This window comes from Rhinoderma darwinii, chromosome 2 (genome assembly GCF_050947455.1).
Source record: "Rhinoderma darwinii isolate aRhiDar2 chromosome 2, aRhiDar2.hap1, whole genome shotgun sequence".
Classification (NCBI taxonomy): Eukaryota; Metazoa; Chordata; class Amphibia; order Anura; family Rhinodermatidae; genus Rhinoderma; species Rhinoderma darwinii.
Window position 1 is genome coordinate 120,660,431 of NC_134688.1, and position 21,578 is coordinate 120,682,008.

At 40.3% G+C, this 21,578-nt stretch overlaps 1 protein-coding gene across 4 annotated transcripts in view; it reads left to right on the plus strand.

The window, feature by feature from the left end:
- RCBTB2 (RCC1 and BTB domain containing protein 2) overlaps positions 1–21,578 on the plus strand; it is a 103,125-nt gene that overhangs the window by 77,621 nt on the left and 3,926 nt on the right. For 2 of the 4 annotated variants that reach the window (XR_012881390.1, XM_075852243.1), the window contains one exon: positions 13,700–13,771. Coding sequence is in view for 3 of the 4 variants with exons in the window: in XM_075852243.1 (XP_075708358.1) it covers positions 13,700–13,771 (72 nt within the window). In the remaining variant the exon portion in view is untranslated. Of the gene's footprint in view, positions 1–13,699; positions 13,831–21,578 lie in introns of those variants that run through there. The other 2 variants (XM_075852240.1, XM_075852241.1) reach the window with 2 other exon arrangements.

Sequence of the window (21,578 nt, forward strand, 5' to 3'; positions counted from 1 at the left end):
GATGTCAGGAGATCAAACACATTAGATTTCTTGCTGATCATGGTGAGATCAGTGGGATTGGATATTTACCTAATGTACAGTGTGCTAAAGTTTTAGGTAGTTGTGGAAAAAAGCTACAATGTAAGAATACTTTCGATAATAGAAGTGTTATTTTTTATTTTATTTTTTATCAACTAACAAAATACAATTAAGTGAATGAACAGAAGATAAATCTAATTCAAATCAATATTTGGTGTGACCACCCTTTGCTTCAAAACAACACAAATTCTTCTAGATACATTTATTTTGTAGGTTTATAGTCAGGTGTATGATTAACCAACTATGCCAAACATGCGATAATCATCATTTTCATATGTAGGTTGAAACACAATCATTAACTGTAAAAAAAAAACAGCTGTGGTGGAGGCTTAAAACTGGGTGAGGAACAGCCAAACTCTGCTACAAATGTGAGGCTGTGGAAGACCGTTTCATGTCACAGGTCCACCATGGCAAGACTGAGCACAGCAGCAAGACACAAGGTAGTTATACTGCATCAGCAAGGTCTCTCACAGGCAAAGATTTCAAAGCAGACTGGGGTTTCAAGATGTGCTGTTCAAGCTCTTTTGAAGAAGTACAAAGAAATGGGCAACGTTGAGGACCGTAGACGCAGTACTCGGCCAAGGAAACAGTGCAGCAAATCAAAGACCCATCATGCTTACTTCCCTTCGAAATCAGAAGATGTCCAGCAGTGCTATCAAATCAGAAAGCAGTGGGACCCAAGTACACCTATCTACTGTTCAGAGAAGTCTGGCCAGAAGTGGTCTTCATGGAAGAATTGCAACCAAAAAGCCATACCTTCGGTGTGGAAAGAAGGCCAAGCGACACAACTCTGCACGAAAACATAGAAACTGGGGTGCAGAAAAATGGCAGAAGGTGCTCTGGACTGATGAGACAAAATTTTATATATTACTGTATCAGAAGGCAGTTTGTTTGCCAAAGGGCTGGAGAGAAGTACAATAATGAGTGTCTGCAGGCAACAGTGAAGCATGGTGGAGGTTACTTGCAAGTTTGAGGCTGCAATTCAGCAAATGGAGTTGGGGATTTGGTCAGGATTATTGGTGTCCTGGATGCTGAGAAATACAGGCAGATACTTATCCATCATGCAATAACCTCAGTGAGGCATCTGATTGGCTCCAAAATTATTTTGCAATGATCCCAAACAAACAGATAATGTCATTAAGAACTATCTTCAATTTATAGAAGAACAACGAGCCCTGGCAGTGATGATATGGCCCCCACAGAGCCCTGATCTCAACATCAGTCTGTCTGGGGTTACAAAAGAGACAGAAGGATTTGAGGAAGCCTACATCCACAGAAGATCTGTGGTTAGTTCTCCAAGATGTTTCGAACAACCTCCCTGCCGAGTTCCTTCAAAAACTGTGTGCAAGTGTACTTAGAAGAATTTATGTTGTTTTGAAGGCAAAGGGTGGTCACACCAAATATTCATTTGATTTCGATTTCTCTTGTTTTGTTTACTTCATATTTTGTTAATTGATTAACCCCTTCAGGACCAAGCTCATTTTGGCCTTCAGGACCAGACCCATTTTTTCAAATCTGACATATTTCACTTTATGTGGTAATAACCCCGGAACGCTTTTACCTATCAAAGCGATTCTGAGATTGTTTTCTCGTGACACATTGGACTTTATGATAGTGGAAAAATGTGGTCGATAAATTCAATATTTACCAGTGAAAAACACCAAAATTTGCTGAAAAATTTCAAAAATTAGCATTTTTCTAAATGTAAATGTATCTGCTTGTAAGACAGGCAGTTATACCACACAAAATTGTTGCTAATTAACATCCCCCATATGTCTACTTTAGATTGGCATCGTTTTTTGAACATCCTTTTATTTTTCTAGGACGTTACAAGGCTTAGAACTTTAGCAGCAATTTCTCACATTTTCAAGAAAATTTCAAAAGACTATTTTTACAGAGGCCAGTTCAGTTGTGAAGCGGCTTTTAGGGCCTTATATATTAGAAACCGCCAAAAAGTCACCCCATTTTAAAATCTTCACCCCTCAAAGTATTCAAAACAGCATTTAGAAAGTTTCTTAACCCTTTAAACGTTTCACAGGAATTAAAGCAACGTAGAGGTGAAATTTTCAAATTTCATTTTTTTTTGCAGAAATTCATTTTTATTCTATTTTTTTTGTAACACAGAAGTTTTTACCAGAGAAACGCAACTCAATATTTATTGCCCAGATTCTGCAGTTTTTAGAAATATCCCACATGTGTCCCTAGTGTGGTAATGGACTGAAGCACCGGCCTCCGAAGCAAAGGAGCACCGGCCTCCGAAGCAAAGGAGCACCTAGTGGATTTTGGGCCTCCTTTTTATTAGAAAATATTTTAGGCACCATGTCCGGTTTCAAGGGCTCTTTCGGTGCCAAAACAGTGGAAATCCACCAAAAGTGACCCCATTTTGGAAACTACACCCCTTGAGGAAATTATCTAGGGGTATAGTGAGCATTTTGACCCCGCAGGTTTTTTGCAGAAATTATTGGAAGTAGGCCGTGAAAATAAAAATCGTCATTCTTTCAAAGATTATGTAGGTTTAGCTAATTTTTTCTAATTTCCACGAGGACTAAAGGAGAAAAAGCACCACAACATTTGTAAAGAAATTTCTCCAGAGTAAAACAATACCCCACATGTGGTTATAAACGGATGTTTGGACACACGGCGGAGCTTAGAAGGGAAAGAGCGCCATTTGGCTTTTGGAGCTCAAATTTAGCAGGAATGGTTTGATGGTTTGCGCAGGCCATGTCGCATTTGCAAAACCCCTGAGGTACCAAAACAGTGAAAACGCCAAAAAAGTGACTCCATTGAGAAAACTACACCCCTTGAGGAATCCATCTAGGGGTGTAGTGAGCATTTTGCCCCCACAGGTGTTTCATAGATTTTATTAGAATTGGGCAGTGAAAATTAAAAAAATCCTTTTTCTTCAATAAGACGTAGCTTTAGCTCCAAATTTTTAATTTTCTCAACAAATAAAGGAAAAAAAGAACCCCAACGCTTGTAAAGCAACTTCTCTGGAGTACGGCAATACCCCACACGTGGTCGTAAAATGCTGTTTGGGTACACGGCAGGGCTCAGAAGGGAAGGAGCGCCATTTGCTTTTGGTGTACAGATTTTGCTGCATTTGGTTTCTGGTCGCTATGTTGCATTTGCAAAGTCCCTGTGGGAACAAAACAGTGGATCCCCCCCAGAAGTGACCCCATTTTGGAAACAACACCCTCAAGGTATTCACCTAGGGGTGTAGTGAGCATGTTAACCCCACAGGTGTTTTGCAGAAATTCGTGTGCACATGATGTGGGAGAATGAAAATGGGAATTTTTCCTTAGATACGCCAATATGTGGTGCCCGGCTTGTGCCACCATAACAAGGCAGCTCTCAATTATTATGCGGAGTTTCCTTGTTTTAGAAACACCCTACATGTGGCCCTAATCTTTTGCCTGGACATTCGACAGGGCTCAGGAGTGAAAGAGTACCATGTAAAATTGAGGCCTAAAATGGCGACTTATAAAGTATTGGTTCACAATTGCAGAGGCTTTGATGTGAAATAATAAAAGAAACCCCTGAGAAGTGACCCCATTTTGGAAACTGCACCCCTCAAGGCATTTATTAAGAGGTGTAGTGAGCATTTTCACCCCACGTGTCTTTTCCATAAATGATTGCGCTGCGGAAGGTACAAATTAAAATGTTTCCCTAGATATGCCAATTCAGTGTCAAATATGTCATGACCAGCTCGTGCCACTTTTTTTTTTATATACACCGTTCACCGTACGTTATAAACGACATGTTACCTTTATTCTGAGGGTCAGTACGATTCCGGCGATACCAAATTTATAGAACTTTTTTATAACTTTTTGCACAATAAAATTACTTTTGGAAAGAGAATGTATTTTTTCTGTCGCCAAGTTGTGAGAGCCATAACTTTTACATTTTTTCATCGATGGAGCTGTGTGAGGGCTTGTTTTTTGCGAGATGAGGTATAGATTTTATCGGTACCATTTTTGGATACATGCGACTTTTTGATCACTTTTTATTTAAATTTTTGGAAGACAGTGACCAAAAAAACAGTAATTATGGCAGTGTTTTTGAGGTTTTTTTTTACGGCGTTCACTGCGCTGGATAAATAACATAATATTTTTATAGTTCAGGTCGTTACGGTCGCTGCAATACCAAATATGTATGGCTTTATTATTTTTTTCAATAATAAATGACTTGATAAGGGAAAAAGGGCGATTGTGTTTTGTGTTATTATTTGAAACTTTTATTGTATGTTTTCCAACTTTTATTTTTACTTTTTTTACACTTTTTTTTACACTTTTCTTTAGTCCCACTAGGGGACTTGAATGTCCAACTGTTTGTTTGATGTTCTAATACATTGCACTACCTATGTAGTGCAATGTATTGGAACTGTCAGTTGTTCACTGACAGCAAGCCGATCAGGCTCCGCCTCTGGGCGGGGCCTAATCCGCTTACGTAATGGCAGACAGGAGTCCATTGTTAGGGCTCCTGTTGCCATGGTAGCAGTCGCCAGCCTTGCCATCGCATGGCAAGGCTGCCGATTTTCTACAAACCTCTAGGATGCAGCGATCACAATGGATCGCTGCATCGAAGGGGTTAATGCCAGGAATCGGAGCTAGCTCCGGTTCCTGGCGATAGATCGGGGTGTCCACTGTAACATACAGCGGACACCCACTGCTGATGACGCCGGCTCAGCTTCTGAGCCGGAAGCTGAGACGGCGCCATCTTGCCGATGTTACCGGAAGCCTCCTGGGCCCCGCCGACGACGGGGCATAGGAGGATTCCGTTACAGGCTGATCGGGAGGTAAGCATTAGCCCTCCGATCGCCTTTTCAGCCACCGGCAACCCAGCGATCACGTTGCTGGGGTGCCGATGGCTATAAACTCCTCACATGCTGCGATCTCTATTGAACGCAGCATGTGAGGGGTTAATCGGTCGGATCGGAGGCTAGCTCCGGTCCTGGCCGATACCTCAGGGTGCCAGCTGTAACATACAGCTGTCACCCGGTGGTGATGTCGCTGGCTCAGCTCCTGAGCCAGCTTCATCTCCATGACGTACATTTACGTGAAAAGGCGGTAAGCCACCGATTTTAATGACGTTTATATACGTGATCCGGCGGGAAGGGGTTAAAAAAAACTATTAACACGTTTATTTTTGAAAGCATTCTTACTTTGCAGCATTTTTCCACAACTACCTAAAACATTTGCACAGTACTGTATATAACTAGACTTTTTTTTTTTTTTTTTTTTTATTGTTCAGCAACTATCTAAATAGTATTCATTAAAAATGTCCTACTATTATGCTTCTGTAGAGTCTGTGTAGCTCCTGTAAATAACTGACTGTGCTTCTACTTCTAACTCTATTCCATCAGTCCACTTCTCCTGACGAGCTGATGTAATCTGCCCTCCTCTTACCTTCTCTCAATGTTAAATATAGCAGCAGGAAGGTTGTACACAATAGATCAGAGGATGGAGAGAGGAGAGAAAGCTTGAACGTCTTTGGGGATGGCAGAACTCAGGAAAGCAGAGGGAAAATCACACAGGCTAGTGTAGTGAGTAAGCTGTGCTGATAGATGACAGCTATTGAAGGCAGCAGCATACCTGGAGACACATACCTCACATCCAGCATGTATTACTAGGAGGGATGCCCACAGGAGAAAAATCTCAAACTAGGAGCAGGTTGCAAACGGAGTATCAACCTGAAACTTAAATGCACGGTATTGAACTCCAAGTATCCACTAACATATTTTTTTTTTAATTTTGTGCCCGATTTCTATAGCCCTTAAACCTGCAATTCCTGTGATCCTGTACTTTTTGTTAAGAAAGTTCATTACCAATGCAGATATTAAACAAATCTCTATGTGCAGTACTTGCCTCGTTACCAGTTATTTGGTGCAAGCGATTATCCTTAATGCTCACAAATCTGCTGCATGTCAATATTCCCTAATAACACTACATGCCCTGTTGTCTGACAGTTTATCGTTGTCATAGGGACAATGGGCCTCATTTATCATGGTAGTGTTAAAGGGCTCTCCACGATCGGACAACTGATGACCTATCCACCATATAGGTCACCAGTATATCATTGGTGCTGGTCTGATATGCGGACCCCGCACCAATCAACTGTTCTGGCTGGCTGCCGGATGTTTTGAACTACGGTATGCAGTAGTTGGAGCTGGAAGCAGATGGCTCCAACCACTGCATAGCGGCTCGTTCATCAGCTAATTGCATCATTTTAAATACATAAACTATTATCGTTATCCGCAGCACATCTGCCGACATGACGGAAGTGTATCGGGGCGAGCGATCGGAGTAACGGGCGCTCGTCCCCATAGTAGCTCCTTGTGAAGGGAGCAAATGAGCACCGATCAATGAGCTGTTTTGTCGGGCCGTGTAATACTACCTTTTAGTCTCAGATCAGTTAATGAGGTTTTGTCATAGACAACTAATTTTTCGCTAGAAGCCGGCTAGCTGCGGATCCTCGCTGGAGGAAACACTATACATTTCCCTTGCACCCTTGCTTGCCAACCATGTAATGCATGCACGCATTCCATATACACATTAGGACATATGGACAGGGGTTAGCTATAGGAGACAACCCCTTTTAACAGATGCAGTGGTAATTTCATTTCAACTTAACTGTTTGTTAAAGGTTATTTGCAACTAATTTTTTTTATTACTCTAAAGCAGTGTTTTCTCAAGCTTTTCATGCCAAGTACCCCCTGAAAACAAGAAGTTTGAACCTAGAAGCCCCAAGGAAGTGATCAGTTATAAACGTTAACTAAATAAGGATATGCTCACACTGCCATCAGATTCTCCGCTCGGAGCCTTCTTTTGGCAGATCCGTCAATTATGACAAGAAAAATAGCGCAGCATGCGGTGCTATTTTTCCTCATCAAAATGACAGTACCACGACTGAACCAAATGTACCCTTTTATAAGTTAATCGATTCCATCAGTGCTCTGTTGGTGTCTGTTGTGTAAAAGATGTGAGACACTGCGTTATGGGTTCTGTTCAGAAGAGGGGAATATGAAGTTGTGCGCAAGATCTTCCCTTATGCCCCACCCATTTTTAAAGGACAGGCCCACAACAACCGCATTTGAATCACAAATAGAACATATGGCTCAAGAATAAATACAGACCACACATCAGAGCTCTTAAATAAAGATCTAGACCCCAGGCCAGAACCCCCCCCTGTATACAGACCCCAAACTACTTAGATCAGAGGTTAAGCTACTTACCTCTCCTCGTTCCTGTGCTTCCCTCCGCTTCCGGTGAGATTTTCCAGACATTTCAGAAGACTTGATTAATGAGGTGCATTAAGTATGAAGCACAATTAACCCCTTGAGTACCCAGCTCATTTTGGCCTTGAGGACCAGACCCATTTTTTCAAATCTGACATGTATCACTTTATGTGGTAATAACTCTGGAATGCTTTTACCTATCCAATTGATTCTGAGATTGTTTTCTCGTGACATATTGTACTTTAGGTTAGTGCAAAAATTTGGTCGATAAATTCATTGCTTATTTGTGAAAAACACCAACATTTAGAGAAAATATGAAGAAATTATGATTTTTCCAATTTTAAATGTATCTGCTTGTAAAACAGATAGTAATACCACACAAAATAGTTAATAATTAACATCTCCCATATGTCTACTTTATGTTTGCATCGTTTTTTGAACATCCTTTTATTTTTCTAGGACGTTACAAGGCTTAGAACTTTAGCAGCAATTTCTCATATTTTTAAGAAAATTTCAAAAAGCTAATGTAATACATTTTCTTCTGTACCACAGAAGGTTTTACCTGAGAAACGCAACTCAATATTTATTGCCCAGATTCTGCAGTTTTTAGAAATATCCCACATGTGGCCCTAGTGCGCTAATGGACTGAAACACAGGCCTGAGAAGCAAAGGAGCACCTAGTGGATTTTGGGGCCTCCTTTTTTCAGAATATATTTTAGGCACCATGTCAGGTTTGAAGAGGTCTTGTGCCAAAACAGTGGAAACCCCCAAAAATGACCCCCATTTTTTAAACTACACCCCTCAGGGAATTTATCTAGGGGTATAGTTCGCATTTTGACCCCACAGGTATTTTGCTATATTTTCTGGAGTTAGTCTGTGAAAATGAAAATCTACTTTTTTTTTTTTTCTGGAAAAACGTAAAAAATTCTAATTTTTGCAAGAAATAAAGGAGAGCAAGCACCCCAACATTTGTAAAGCAATTTCTCGCGATTACGGAAATACCCCATATGTGGTAATAAACTGCTGTTTGGACCCACAGCAGGGCTCAGAAGGGAAGGACCCCCATTTGGATTTTGGAGCTCTGATTTTACTGGAATGGTTTTCGGTGCCGTGTCACGTTTGCAACGCCCTGGAGGGACCTAAACAGTGGAATCCCCCCAAAAGTGACCCCATTTTGGAAACTATACCCCTCAAGGAATTTTTCTAGTTGTATAGTTAGCATTTTGACCCCACAGGTTTTTTGCTGAATTTATTGGAATTAGTCTGTGAAGATGAAAAGAGACTTTTTTGGAAAAAAACACATAATTTTCTAATTTTTATAAGGAATAAAGGAGAAAAAGCACCCCAACATTTGTAAAGCAATTTCTCCTGATTACTGTAATACCCCATGTCGTGGAAATCCATCGCTCAAAATATATTAGACTGAAATTTATACGAGTCCAAACAGACTCTCAAGGCCAGACCCCATTAGTCAGTATCCTAATTAGGATATTTCACCGATATATATCGAGAGAGGAGAAGAAAACACACAGACACGCTGATATATGTTCAAAAATACTCCTCTGAAGGATTTATTACCAAACTCAAACTGTTAAACTGAAATTCAGAAGGGGTGTCTGCTTGAGGTAAACCAATCAGAGACAATGTAACAATATTTGTTATTCAGTAAAAAGCATACAATAAAATACATCCCAGATACATCATTATAATTCTTCACACATTTTTGCAGGCCTTATCTCTTTTGGACAGAATGTCCTCGTGGAGATGGGGGAGAGACCTTCCTTCACGCATACTTGCCACCCTCCCATCTCCCTCCCTGTCCAACTTCGCATGGGAACCAAGGTCAAAGATAAAACATACGAAATCAACATTACTTGTATTAAAGGAACAATGACTTTTTTCTATTCACTACAATAAAACCAAGATGGGAACTCCAGACAAGATGGCTGCTGCACGAAACTAAATCATTTAAACATTATCATCACTTTCACATAATACATATCTTAGTAATTCGGCATCGTGCTTGATAATTCACAATGTAATTTCATACAGAGAATATAAGCAAATAAATCATCCTTCACACCCATATGTGGTAATAAACTGCTGTTTGGACCCACGGCAGGGCTCAGAAGGGACGGAGCACCATTTGGATTTTGCAGCTCAGATTTTGCTGAATTGGTTTCTGGGGGCCATGTCGCATTTGCAGAGTCCCTGAAGTACCAGTACAGTAGAAATTCCCCATATGTGATCCCAATTTGGAGACTATACCCCTGAAAGAATTAAATTAGAGGTGTAGTGAGCATTTTGAGCCCTCAGGTGTTTTCTAGATTTTATTAGAATTGGTCCGTGAAAATGAAAACATTTTTTTTTCCAATAACCTGTAGATTTAGTTCACAATTTTTCATTTCCACAAGGAATACAGGAGAAAAGACACCCCAAAATGTGTTACACAATTTCTCCTGATTACGGAAATACCCCATATGTGGTTGTAAACGGCTATTTGGACATACGGCAAGGGTCTAAACGGAAAAAGTGCAATCTCGTTTTTGGAGTGGAGATTTTACAAAATTTGTTTTTGACGCCATGTTGCATTGCGCTGAGGTACCAGTACAGTGAAAACTCCCGAGAAGTGACCCCATTTAGGAAACTACACCCCTCAAGGAATTCATCTAGAAGTGTAGTGAGCATTTTGACCCCCAAAGGTTTTGCAGAAATTAGTGCACAGTGGATGTTGCAGATTGAAAATTGACATTTTCCACATATATGCTATTTCAGTGCCCAATGTGTTGGGCCCAGCTTGTACCACTGGAGACATACGCCCCATAAATTGTTAAGCGGTTCTCCAGAGTACGGTAATACCCCATATGTGGTCATAAACTGCTGTTTGGGCACACTGCCAGGCCCAGAAGGAGCGCCATTTGGCTTTTGGAGCGCAGATTTTGCTTGGTAGTAGTTTTGTTTAGTGTTTTACTGGTGTTTCAGTTTATAATGTGGGGGCATATGTAAGCTGGGCGGAGTACATCAGGGTATATGTAAGCTGGGCGGAGTACATCAGGGTATATGTAAGATGTGCAGAGTACATCAGGGTATATGTAAGCTGTAAACTAATAAAATACCAACAGACAGAATGCAATATAAATAATGCTCAAAAGTTCACCACTAAACTGTAAAGCACCGTTGCTAACTATATTGGCTGCACTATATTGAATCCTGAGTATTGACCAAGATATACTTGGTGCATCGATCAACGATTGACACAAGGAAGTACCAAAGAAAGATGATCGACTGAGGCACATGAAATTACAAAGAATATACAAATTTTATTAGATAAGAACATGAAAACAATTAAAAATGGAAAAGGGGATAAGTCACACAATAAAAAGACGTCAAATCAATCATGAACCAGATATGGTTGTTTTGTCAGCGTGTTCACAGTGAACATATTGTTGGAGCAGCGAGACAGGGTAAATATGGTCACAGATGAAACTATAACCAATAAGACCAAGCCAGATTACAGCAAATATATCCAATAGGATTCAACCAAAACACAGCAAATGAATGAATGTATGTTAGTAAGGTGGTGGCGGTTTCTGCCTTCGTCCGGGCAGTTGCCGAAACGCGCGTCGGGTACAGACGTCTTATCCACGTTTCACTATGTCCACTGGTATGTTTTACAAATCTTGTCTTGTTTAGCAGCTTGCATAAAACTTTGCTTGTTTTCCTCTGTCATCCTTTGACCTCATTTTGCAATTGGCCTTTAACACTGCCTTACATTTTCTACATACTGGTTGCGAGCTGTCGTTTTTATTAGTATCATTTTGGGGTACATGCGATAATTTGATCCGTTTTTATTCCATTTTTTCTGAGGTGAGGAGACAAAAAAACAGAAATTCTTTCACTATTTTTTTTATAATTTTTTACCGCCGTTCTCTGTGCAGTATAAAAAACATGTTTACTTTATTCTGCGGTTCGATACGATTATGGCAATACTAAATTTATATAGTTTTTATATGTTTTACTACTTTTACAAAATAAAAACACTTTTTTCTAAATAAAATGTTTGTGTCACCATATCCTGAGTCATAACTTTTTTATTTTTTTGTCGACGGAGCTTTGAGGGCTTGTTTTTTGCGTGACACACTGTAGTTTTTTATTGGTACCATGTTTGGCTACGCTCGACTTTTTGATCACTTTTTATTCCATTTTTTTGGAAACAACGTGACCAAAAAAGGAAATTCTGCCATTGTTTTTTATGGTATTTTTTTTACGGTGTTCACCGTGCGGGATAAATAATATGATATTTTTTTAGATCAGGCCAATATGAACGCGGCGATACCTATTATGTCTAGTTTTTGTCTTTTTTTTTTCATTTTTTTTCTAATTATAAAGGGCTTGATCAGGGAAACAAGGCGATTATTGTTTTTATTACGTAAAACTTTTATTTATCTAAAACTTTTTTTTTTACTTTTTTTCACTTTTTATTTTACACATACTAGGGGACTGGAAGATCTGATCTTCTGATCCCCTGTACAATGCACTGCACTACTTCTGTATGTACTTGTGTAGTGCAGTGTATTGTAACTGTCACTTTACAACTGACCGTTGAGCCTATTACGTCCTGCCTTGGGCAGGACCTAATAGGCTCCCGTACCTGGCAACCAGGAAGCCGTTGCTAGGCTTCCTGGTTGCCATTGCAACCATCAGAACCTCGCGATTTTTCGCGGGGGGGGGGGGCAATGGGGTGCAGAGGGAGCCCCCTCCCTCTGTATCAATCACTTAAATGCCGCTGTCGCTATTGACAGCGGCATTTAAGGGGTTAAACTACAGCGATCGGAGAGGACAGTGATCGCTGTAGTTGCAGTGGGATGTCGGCTGTATATTACAGCCGACATCCGATGAAGATGGAGCGAGCACAGCTCCTGTGCCCGGTTCATCCTCAGGGCGTTACTATACGCCCATTTTCGGGAAGGGGTTAATAAAAATAGTTTTTTTTTTTTTTTTTTTTACACCGCTTTCTCTGATCTCCTCACACAGAAATGAGGAGATCAGAGAAAGTGACAGGAGCTTTCTCCTGCAGACGACGTCACAGACGGCTGTGATTGGTCAGTCTTCAGAGACTGACCAATCACAGCAATCGCCGGCATTGGGGACTGCTAATTGGTCCCCAGGCCGGTAGCAGAGACGGTTAGCTGTCAATGACAGCTGCCGCCGCTGTTATGTCACTATGTGATTTCACATAGTGACAGTTTATTCCTGCACCGCAATAGTACGGCGAAGGTACGCTGCAATAAGCGGCCAGCGACGTACTATTACGGAGAAGGTACGCAAGGGGTTAATAAGGTACACTGAGGCACATTCCCTATGAGGTGTGTACTGTGAAAGCTGGGACAGGTGTCCAGTCCAATCAGGTGAATCAGTATAAGCCTCACTATGAATGTGCCTCATAGTTATAGTTTCATATGACCATGGCCTCTAGGCACACTAATACTAGTCAGCATTGTCATAGGAAACTATAGTAGAGCAGATTATTAGCTCAGTATCCTTATATCTGACATTACTATGGTTTCCAGGTAGAGGTAGTCCCATGGACTGGACTCAGCTGAGAGGACACCTGTCCCAACTTTATCTGCCCCTCCCTAGCTGGTCTCTCACCTCTTCCTGGACAATTTTTTCAAACATTGGCAACTATGGGACACTTTGCGTGGCACTGGGGGAGTAGAGGACTCTCAGGGGTCGGAAAGAGACCATGCTGTATAAAATCTTTCATCATGTAGCTATGGCTGCAGGCACACCTGTAATAAAACAAGCAGGGGATCATACAGGAAAACTCTCAATTAGCCCTTCAATTAGCAATGAGACATTGCTGGACGCTAGGGCAGTATTCGATTTTATTTCCTTTCGTTGTTGTGTTTTTTTTTACTCTCTTATCCTGCTCGAAATAATCTATAATCATTATCATGCAACTTTGTAAATAGTTTTAATTAAAATACTTCTACCTTTGCATACACCGCTCCTATGCAGCTCTAGGTCTACCCATAGTTCTAGACTATGAATAAACCCAATGAAGTCTGATCTTTCAGTTATATGTTATACTTACATCTGCCCAGTCTCCTATTGCCTGCCTATAGGTTGCAAAAGTGTACATGCCCTTTAAAGCCACAAAGTTCCATACAGGGTTTCCAGACAGACATTTGGTATCTACTCTTTACTGTATTTGCATCTATAAAGTGAAATAATTGCTTCAATTACTTTTTGCAATTTTCTGGTAATTTAATTGGTTGTTTAGTTACACTAAATGCTGTCATTCTCGCATTCAAGTGTTGTCATAACATGACCATTATGTGCAGGGAGTGGATTAACGTCTTTGACCTTATTTTTTTTTTGCAGGACTTTTGGAGCTAGCTACGTTGTATAGAGAAAATAGACTGAAGCAACTTTGTCAACAGACCATAAAACAAGGTATCTGTGAAGACAATGCGGTCGTACTTCTGTCAGCTGCCGTTAAGTATGATGCTCAGGTACAAGGAAATCTCTTTATATGTTGTATACAAAACAGAGCCTAACTTATCATCTGTATTATTTCACTTCATATTCAAACTACAATGGAGTGAAGTCAATGATTTAAAGGGGTATTGCAGCGCTAGACATTGATTTCTTGACGATAAGCCATCAGTGTGTGGTCAGTGCAGGTCCAGCAGTTAGGAATGCCTCCCCTTCCTAAAATGAAGATGCTATGGCCCTTATTGATTTCGATTTAAGTGAAAACCTAGAGTTATGGCTCCTTCATTCTAGGTATTGGAGATGTTGTAGAGGTTGGACCCTCACCGATTAGACATTTATGACATATCCTAGCGATAAGCCCTTTAACCCCCCTACTGATTACCCCAAGCTGTGCTTGTTCAGCACAGTTTCGGGCTACATAGAGAGCCTACTGAGGGCTCTAGCTCATGCTAGATTGTGGCAAGAGCCACGAACTTGGTCTTGTTTTTAAAAAATCTTGGCTTTAAAACAAAACCAGGATTGCGGCTCTAGCCGTGATCTAGCCCCAATCTGGGTTGAAGTAGGAGAAGTTTTGCAGCTTTTAAGAGACACTCAACAGTTTATCAATTCCCTATCTCCTAACTAATCTAATAGGCGCTTTGCTGCTGATAGCTACAGTGTGATTTAAAAAAAACACGTTTTTATTATTTGCAACGTTATGAGCATTTTTCGAAATATGTAAATGAGCCTTTATTAGACAACTGAGAGGTAACCGCAGCGATTCTCCTGAGGTGCAGCTACCTCACAACCTCTGACGTGTCCAATCAACATGAAGCTGCTTCACACAGTGTGAGAGACTGAGGCTGGAGGGAAGGGGGATCACTTCAAATAGCCACATCTCTGGCTGCGGACCACCTAGAACAGCGGAGATTCTAATCTTTCATATGACACCAGGATCACAGTTCTAGCTGTGACAGAACCAGAGGTATCACCAGTTGAATACACAGTCGGGAATGGAAGCTGTATACTATATGATGACGCTGTATTGCTGGGCAGGGAAGAGGGAGAAGCTGTAAGCTGATTGGACAGCGTCATACAGAAAACATACACCGCTCAGAGGGAAAAGAAAAAGTCACCTCCTATTTGGCTATTAGAGAAACATTAGCATATTTAGAACAATGCTCATAACTTTTTAAACAATAAACGCTTTTTGAAAACAAATCACACTGTAGTTATCAGCAGCAAAGCGCCTATTAGATTAGTTAGGAGATAGGGAATAGATAAACCGGTGACAGTCTAAGGGCCTGTTCACATCACCGTTCGCTTTCCGTTTCGGGGTTCCGTCAGAGGTTTCCGTCGGGTGAACCCCGCAACGGAAAGTGAAAGTGAAACCACAGCTTCCGTTTCAGTCACCATTGATAGCAATGGTGACGGAAACATCGCTAATGGTTTCCGTTCGTCACGATTCCGGCAGGTTTCCGGTTTTCCGACTGAATCAATAGCGCAGTCGACTCCGCTATTGATTCCATCGTTAAAACGGAAACCTGCCGGAATGGTGACGAACGGAAGCCATTAGCAATGTTTCCGTCACCATTGATATCAATGGTGACTGAAACGGAAGCTGTGGTTTCACTTTCACTTCCCGTTGCGGGGTTCACCCGACGGAAACCTCCGACGGAACCCCGGAACGGAAAGCGAACGGTGATGTGAACAGGCCCTTAAAGAGGCTCTGTCACCAGATCATAAGTACTATTTCCTACATAATCTGATCGGCGCTGTATTGTAGATAACAGTGGTTTTTATTTTTAAAAACGATCATTTTTGAGCAAGTTATGAGCAGTTTTAGATTTATGCTAATTCGTTTCTTAATGACCAACTGGGCGTGTTTTTACTTTTGACCGAAGTGGGTGTTGTACAGAGGAGTGTATGACGCTGACCAATCGGTGACCAATCAGCGTCATACACTTCTCATTGCTCCAGCCCAGCTTCTTTCACTGCACAATCACACTGTGCTGTGGATCATGCTGGGCTGGAACAATGAGAAGTGTATGACGCTGATTGGTCATTGATTGGTCAGCGTCATACACTCCTCTGTACAACACCCACTTGGTCAAAAGTAAAAACACGCCCAGTTGGTCATTAAGAAATTAATTAGCATAAAACTAAAATTGCTCATAACTTGCTCAAAAATTATCGTTTTTCAAAATAAAAACCACGGTTATCTACATTACAGCGCCGATCAGAATATGTAGGAGATAGGGCACTTATAATCTGGTGACAGAGCCTCTTTAAGCTTAGTCCTCGAGCGATCGGGCAGCTGCATGTCGGGTGCCTGGCTGGAGAGAAGACAGAAGTGTTTACTGCTGTGTATAAAATAGACTCTGCGGCAGCTATTGGCCCCAGTAATAATGTGACTAGTCACATGATCGCCAAGATCCCGGTAGTAGGAGGCTGCTGCTAATATACTTTATTATTTCAATTTTTTATTTTTAATATCCCCAAAGGTCTTGTCTGTCCTGTTGAGGGACAGACCATCATAATAATAACAAAGTAAAAATAAATAATTAACCCCTTAATTTAACCCCTTTAGGACACAGCCTGTTTTGCCCTTGTGGACACAGATGATTTTTGCAAATCTGGTGTGTCACTTTATGTGGTAATAACTCCGGAATGCTTTTGCCTATCCAAGTGATTCTGAGATTGTTTTCTCGTGACATATTGTACTTTATGTTAGTGAAAAAATTTGGTCGATAAATTAAATATTTATTTGTGAAAAACTTAAAATTTTACCAAAAATGTGCATTTTTCTAAATTTAAATGTATTTGCTTGTAAAACAGATAGTAATACCACACAAAATAGTTACTAGTTAACATCCCCCATATGTCTACTTTGTTTGCATCATTTTTACACATTACAAGGCTTAGAACTTTAGCAGCAATTTCTCATATTTTCAAGAAAATTTAAATAGACCAGTTCAGTTCTGAAGTGGCTTTGAGGGCCTTCTGTATTAGAAAGTCCCCATAAATCACTCCATTTTGAAAACTGCACCCCTCAAGGTATTCAAAACCACATTCAGAAAGTATTTTAACCCTTTAGGCGTTTCACAGGAATTAAGGCAAAGTAGAGGTGAAATTTACAAATTTCATTTTTTTTGGCCGAAATTAATTTGTAATAAAAAAAAAATCTGTAACACAGAAGGTTTACCAGAGAAACGCAACTCAATATTTATTGCCCAGATTCTGCAGATATTAGAAATATCCCACATGTGGCTCTAGTGTCCTAATGGACTGAAACACCGGCTGCCGAAGGAAAGGTGCACCTAGTGGATTTTGGAGCCTCCTTTTTTTAGGAATATATTTTAGGCACCATGTCCGGTTTGAAGAGGTCTTGTGGTACCTAAACAGTCGAAACCCCCCAAAAGTGACCCCATTTTGGAAACCACACCCCTCAAGGCATTTTTCTAGGGGTATAGTTAGCATTTTAACCCCACAGTTTTTTTTCAGAATTTAGTGGAATTAGTCTGTGAAGATGAAAATCACCTTTTTTTTTTCTTTGGAAACATAGAATTTTTTCATTTTTACAAGGAATAAAGGAGAAAAAAAACCAACATTTGTAAAGCAATTTCTCCCGATTACGGCAATACCCCATATGTGGTCGTAAACTGATGTTTGGCCCCACAGCATGGCTCAGGAGGGAAGGAGCACCTTTTGGATTTTGGAGCGCAGATTTTGCTGGATTGGTTTTCCGTGCCATGTCGCGTTTGCAACGCCCCGGAGGGACCAAAACAGTGGAAACCCCCCAAAAGTGACCCTATTTTGGAAACTACACACCTCAAGGAATTTTTCTAGGGGTATAGTGAGCATTTTGACCCCACAGGATCTTTTTTTTAGAGCTAAGGTGACCAAAAAACAGCGATTTTGGCGCTTTAAACTCTTTATTTCTTACAGTTTTACTTTTTTCTGCGGGTTGGTACGATTACGGCGATACCCTATGTGTATAGTTTTTTTTACGTTTTGCAGCGTTTGCACAATAGAATTGTTTCTATAAAATTTCTTTTCTGAGAAACCCTATTCTGAGCCACCCTATTCTGAGCCGTAACTCTCGTATTTTTTTCGTCAAAAAAGCTGTGGGAGGTCTTGTTTTTTGCGGGACGGGTTGTAGTTTTTTTTTATTGGTACTATTTTTGGGTAAATGCGACTTTTTGATCACTTTTTATTCTATATCTTGAGAGGGGTGGTGACCAAAAAATAGCGATTCTGACATAGTTTTCGGTTTATTTTGTTTGCGGCGTTCACCGTGCGGAAAAAATAAAATTATAGTTTCACAGTTTGGGTCGTTACAAACACGGTGATACCAAATATGTGTACTTTTTTTAATGTTTTCATTTTTTCGCTATAATGACTTATTATAGGAAAACAAAAACTTTCATTTTTAAACTTTTATAATACATTTTTATTCACTTTTTTTTTTTTACTTTTTACACTTAATTTTTTTTACCTACAGCTCTGATTGCTGCTAGAATACATTACACTACCTAGGTAGTGTAACGTATTCCAACGGTCAGTGTGACGTCACAGTCACTCTGACAGTAAGTCTACGGGGATCAGCCAGAGGCTGGTCCTCATAGGCTTCCATACATGGCAGACCCGGAGGCCGTTTCCTGGCCTCCGAATGCCATCACAAGCATCAGCAGCCCCCACAATTGCATGGAGACCTACTTTACTTAAAGTGTACTTTAAGGCTAAAATTTCACTTAGGGGTTAAAATACGCATTATTAAAATGTATTTTTTTTTAAAATAATGTCTATCAGCGTGTTTTGAGCAACTTTTTAGTAAAAATGTTTACTTTTTGAGATACAGGACCCACTGATACTGAACCCTTCAATGTCGCTGACCTGACCGATTTAGGTCTCAGAGCTAGATACAGCTGCTCTGTATACAGGATACAGAGCAGCTGTATCTCAAAGTAAAAATAATTTTGAATAAAAAGTAATTCGAAAGTTCACAAAACACGCTAAGACAGTTTTTTTTTTTAAATACAAATATTAAAGGTGTTCATAGCTTTTAAGGCATCTGCGTTATGTGCTAACTATATTTACATGAGACATCTATACAAAATCTACAATAATTTTTTTTTTCACTTTTAATGTGACTGTCAGGGTATGTTCACACGCAAACTCAAAAACGTCTGAATAAACGGAGCTGTTTTCAAGGGAAAACAGCTCCTGATTTTCAGACGTTTTTTAAACCACTCGCGTTTTTCACAGCGTTTTTTACGGCCATTTTTGGAGCTGTTTTCTATAGAGTAAATGAAAAACGGCTCCTAAAATGTCCCAAGAAGTGACCTGCACTTTTTCGTGGCCGTTTTTTTTATGCGGCCACGTAAAAAAACGGCCCGTCGGAACAGAACGCCGTTTTTCCCATTGAGATCAATGGACAGATGTTTGGAGGCGTTCTGCTTCCGATTTTTCGGGCGTTTACGGCCTGAAAAATGTCAGAAAATAGGCCGTGTGAACATACTCTCAGGGTATGTGCACACGTAGCGTTTTCAGGCGTATTTCGGGGCGTTTACGCCTCAAAAAATTCTTGGAAAAACTAAAGCAGAACACCTACAAACATCTGGCCATTGATTTCAAGGGGAAATACGGCGTTCTGTTCCGACGGGGCGTTTTTTTTACCCCTCATTTTCAAAAGATGCCCGCGAAAGAAGTGCATGTTACTTCTTGAGACATTTTTGGAGCTGTTTTTCATTGACTAAAGAAAAACAGTTCCAAAAACGGACGTAAAAAAACGCGAATGGCTTAAAAAACTTCTGAAAATCAGGAGCTGTTTTCCCTTGTTTTGTGTGTGCACCTTTTTACGTCATTGCATCATAATAAATATACAGAGCAGGGAGACGTTAAATCTCCCTGCTCTCAGCTACTAGAGATAGCTGAGGGCTGGGGGCATCCCTGCTCTAAGGGGCGAGATCGATATCAGTATCGACCTACCTGTTTATCCCCTCAGATGCGGCGCTCAATAGCGAGCGCCACATCGGAGTAGTTTTGGAGAGCGGGAGGGAGCTCACTCTCCCACCGACAACCGGCGATAAGATCGCCAGGTGCCAGTGTCTCCTATGGCAGCCGGGGGCCTAATAAAGGCCCCCAGGTCTGCCTGTAGTGTATGCCTGCTAGGTCATGCCTAGCTGATGCCTGTCCGTTTTACACGGACATGCAGTAATACACTGCAATACAAAAGTATTGCAGTGTATTATAAATGCGATCAGAGGATCGCATAGTGAAGTCCTCTAGTGGGACTAGTAAAAAAGTGAAGAGAAAAATAAATGAAAACCCCACTTTTTCCCCTTACAAAATGCTTTATTATTAAAAAACAAAATAAAGTAAAAAAAAGTTACACATATTTGGTATCGCCGCATCCATAACGACGCCAACTATAAAGCTATTACATCATTTAATCCGCACGGTGAACGTCGTAAAAAATAAAATAAAAAACAATGCAAAAATTGCTGTTTTGTTTGAATCCAGCCTTAAAAAAAAAAAAAAAATGTGATAAAAAATGATCAAATAGTCGCATCTACTCCAAAATGGTACCTAAAAACAAGTCGTCGCACAAAAAAACAAAACACTCGTACAACTGCATTGGCGAAAAAATAAAAAAGTTATGGCTCTTAAAATATGGAGACACAAAAACAAATCATTTTGGAAAAAAAAAGAGATTTTGCTGTTTAAAAGTTGTAAAACATACAAAATCTATGCAATCACAACTACCCGCTGAATAAAGTTATTATGTTAGTTATACACGGTAAACGGCGTAAATTTAGGACGCAAAAAAGTGTGGCGAAATTGCGTTATTTTTCTATCCCCCCCCCAAAAAAAAAAGTTGATAAAAGTTAATCAATAAATTCTGTGTACACCAAAATGGTGCTATTAAAAATTACAACTTGTCCCGCAAAAAACAAGACCTTATACAGCTATGTCAACGCAAAAATAAAGAAGTTATAGCTCTTTGAATGAGAAAATCGAAAAATGTAAAAAAAATAGCTTGGTCATTAAGGTCTAAAATAGGCTGCTCATTAAGGGGTTAAAGCCCTTTTACATGGGCCAATTATCGGGCAAAGGAGCGCTCGTTCCTGATTTATTTCCCTGTGTAAACAGGGCAACGATCAGCCGATGATCGCGCAAACGCACATTCATCGACTGATTAATCGTTTATACAACACAAAATATTATCACTGTCTGCAGTACATATCCCTTTGTTTATCGTACTAACAATAGCTCCGTCCCCATACATTACTGATCATAGTTCCTTGTGAAAGGAGCAAACGAGTGCCGATCAACGAGCTGTCTTGTTGATCGGCGCTTGTTTACACTGCCCATATCGGGCCGTGTAAGAGGACACATAAAGATTTTTACCTGATCTAACTCTGGAGCAGGCAACATACAATTGTCTATGCGAGAAACCATGGCAACTTCACTGATGGTTGAAACATTGAACCTGCCTGGATTCTGGCCAGGAGGTGCCTTATCTGCCCTGATAACCTTATGATTGTCTGAGGATATTTTTTCAAATGCTGCCTTCATCAGATTGACATAAGGTTTATGCTGATGTAGCATCTGCTGTAATTTAAGTATTGTTTCCTGCTTGGTTGCTGGGGAATTTCCAATGCGGGCATTAGCCTCTACCTGATCATCACCCATGAAATAGATCTGCAGAAATGCATTTTTCTGATTATCTACTGGAAAAAGAGATCCAATGAGATGGGATATCTGCCCTTCTATTTTAAAT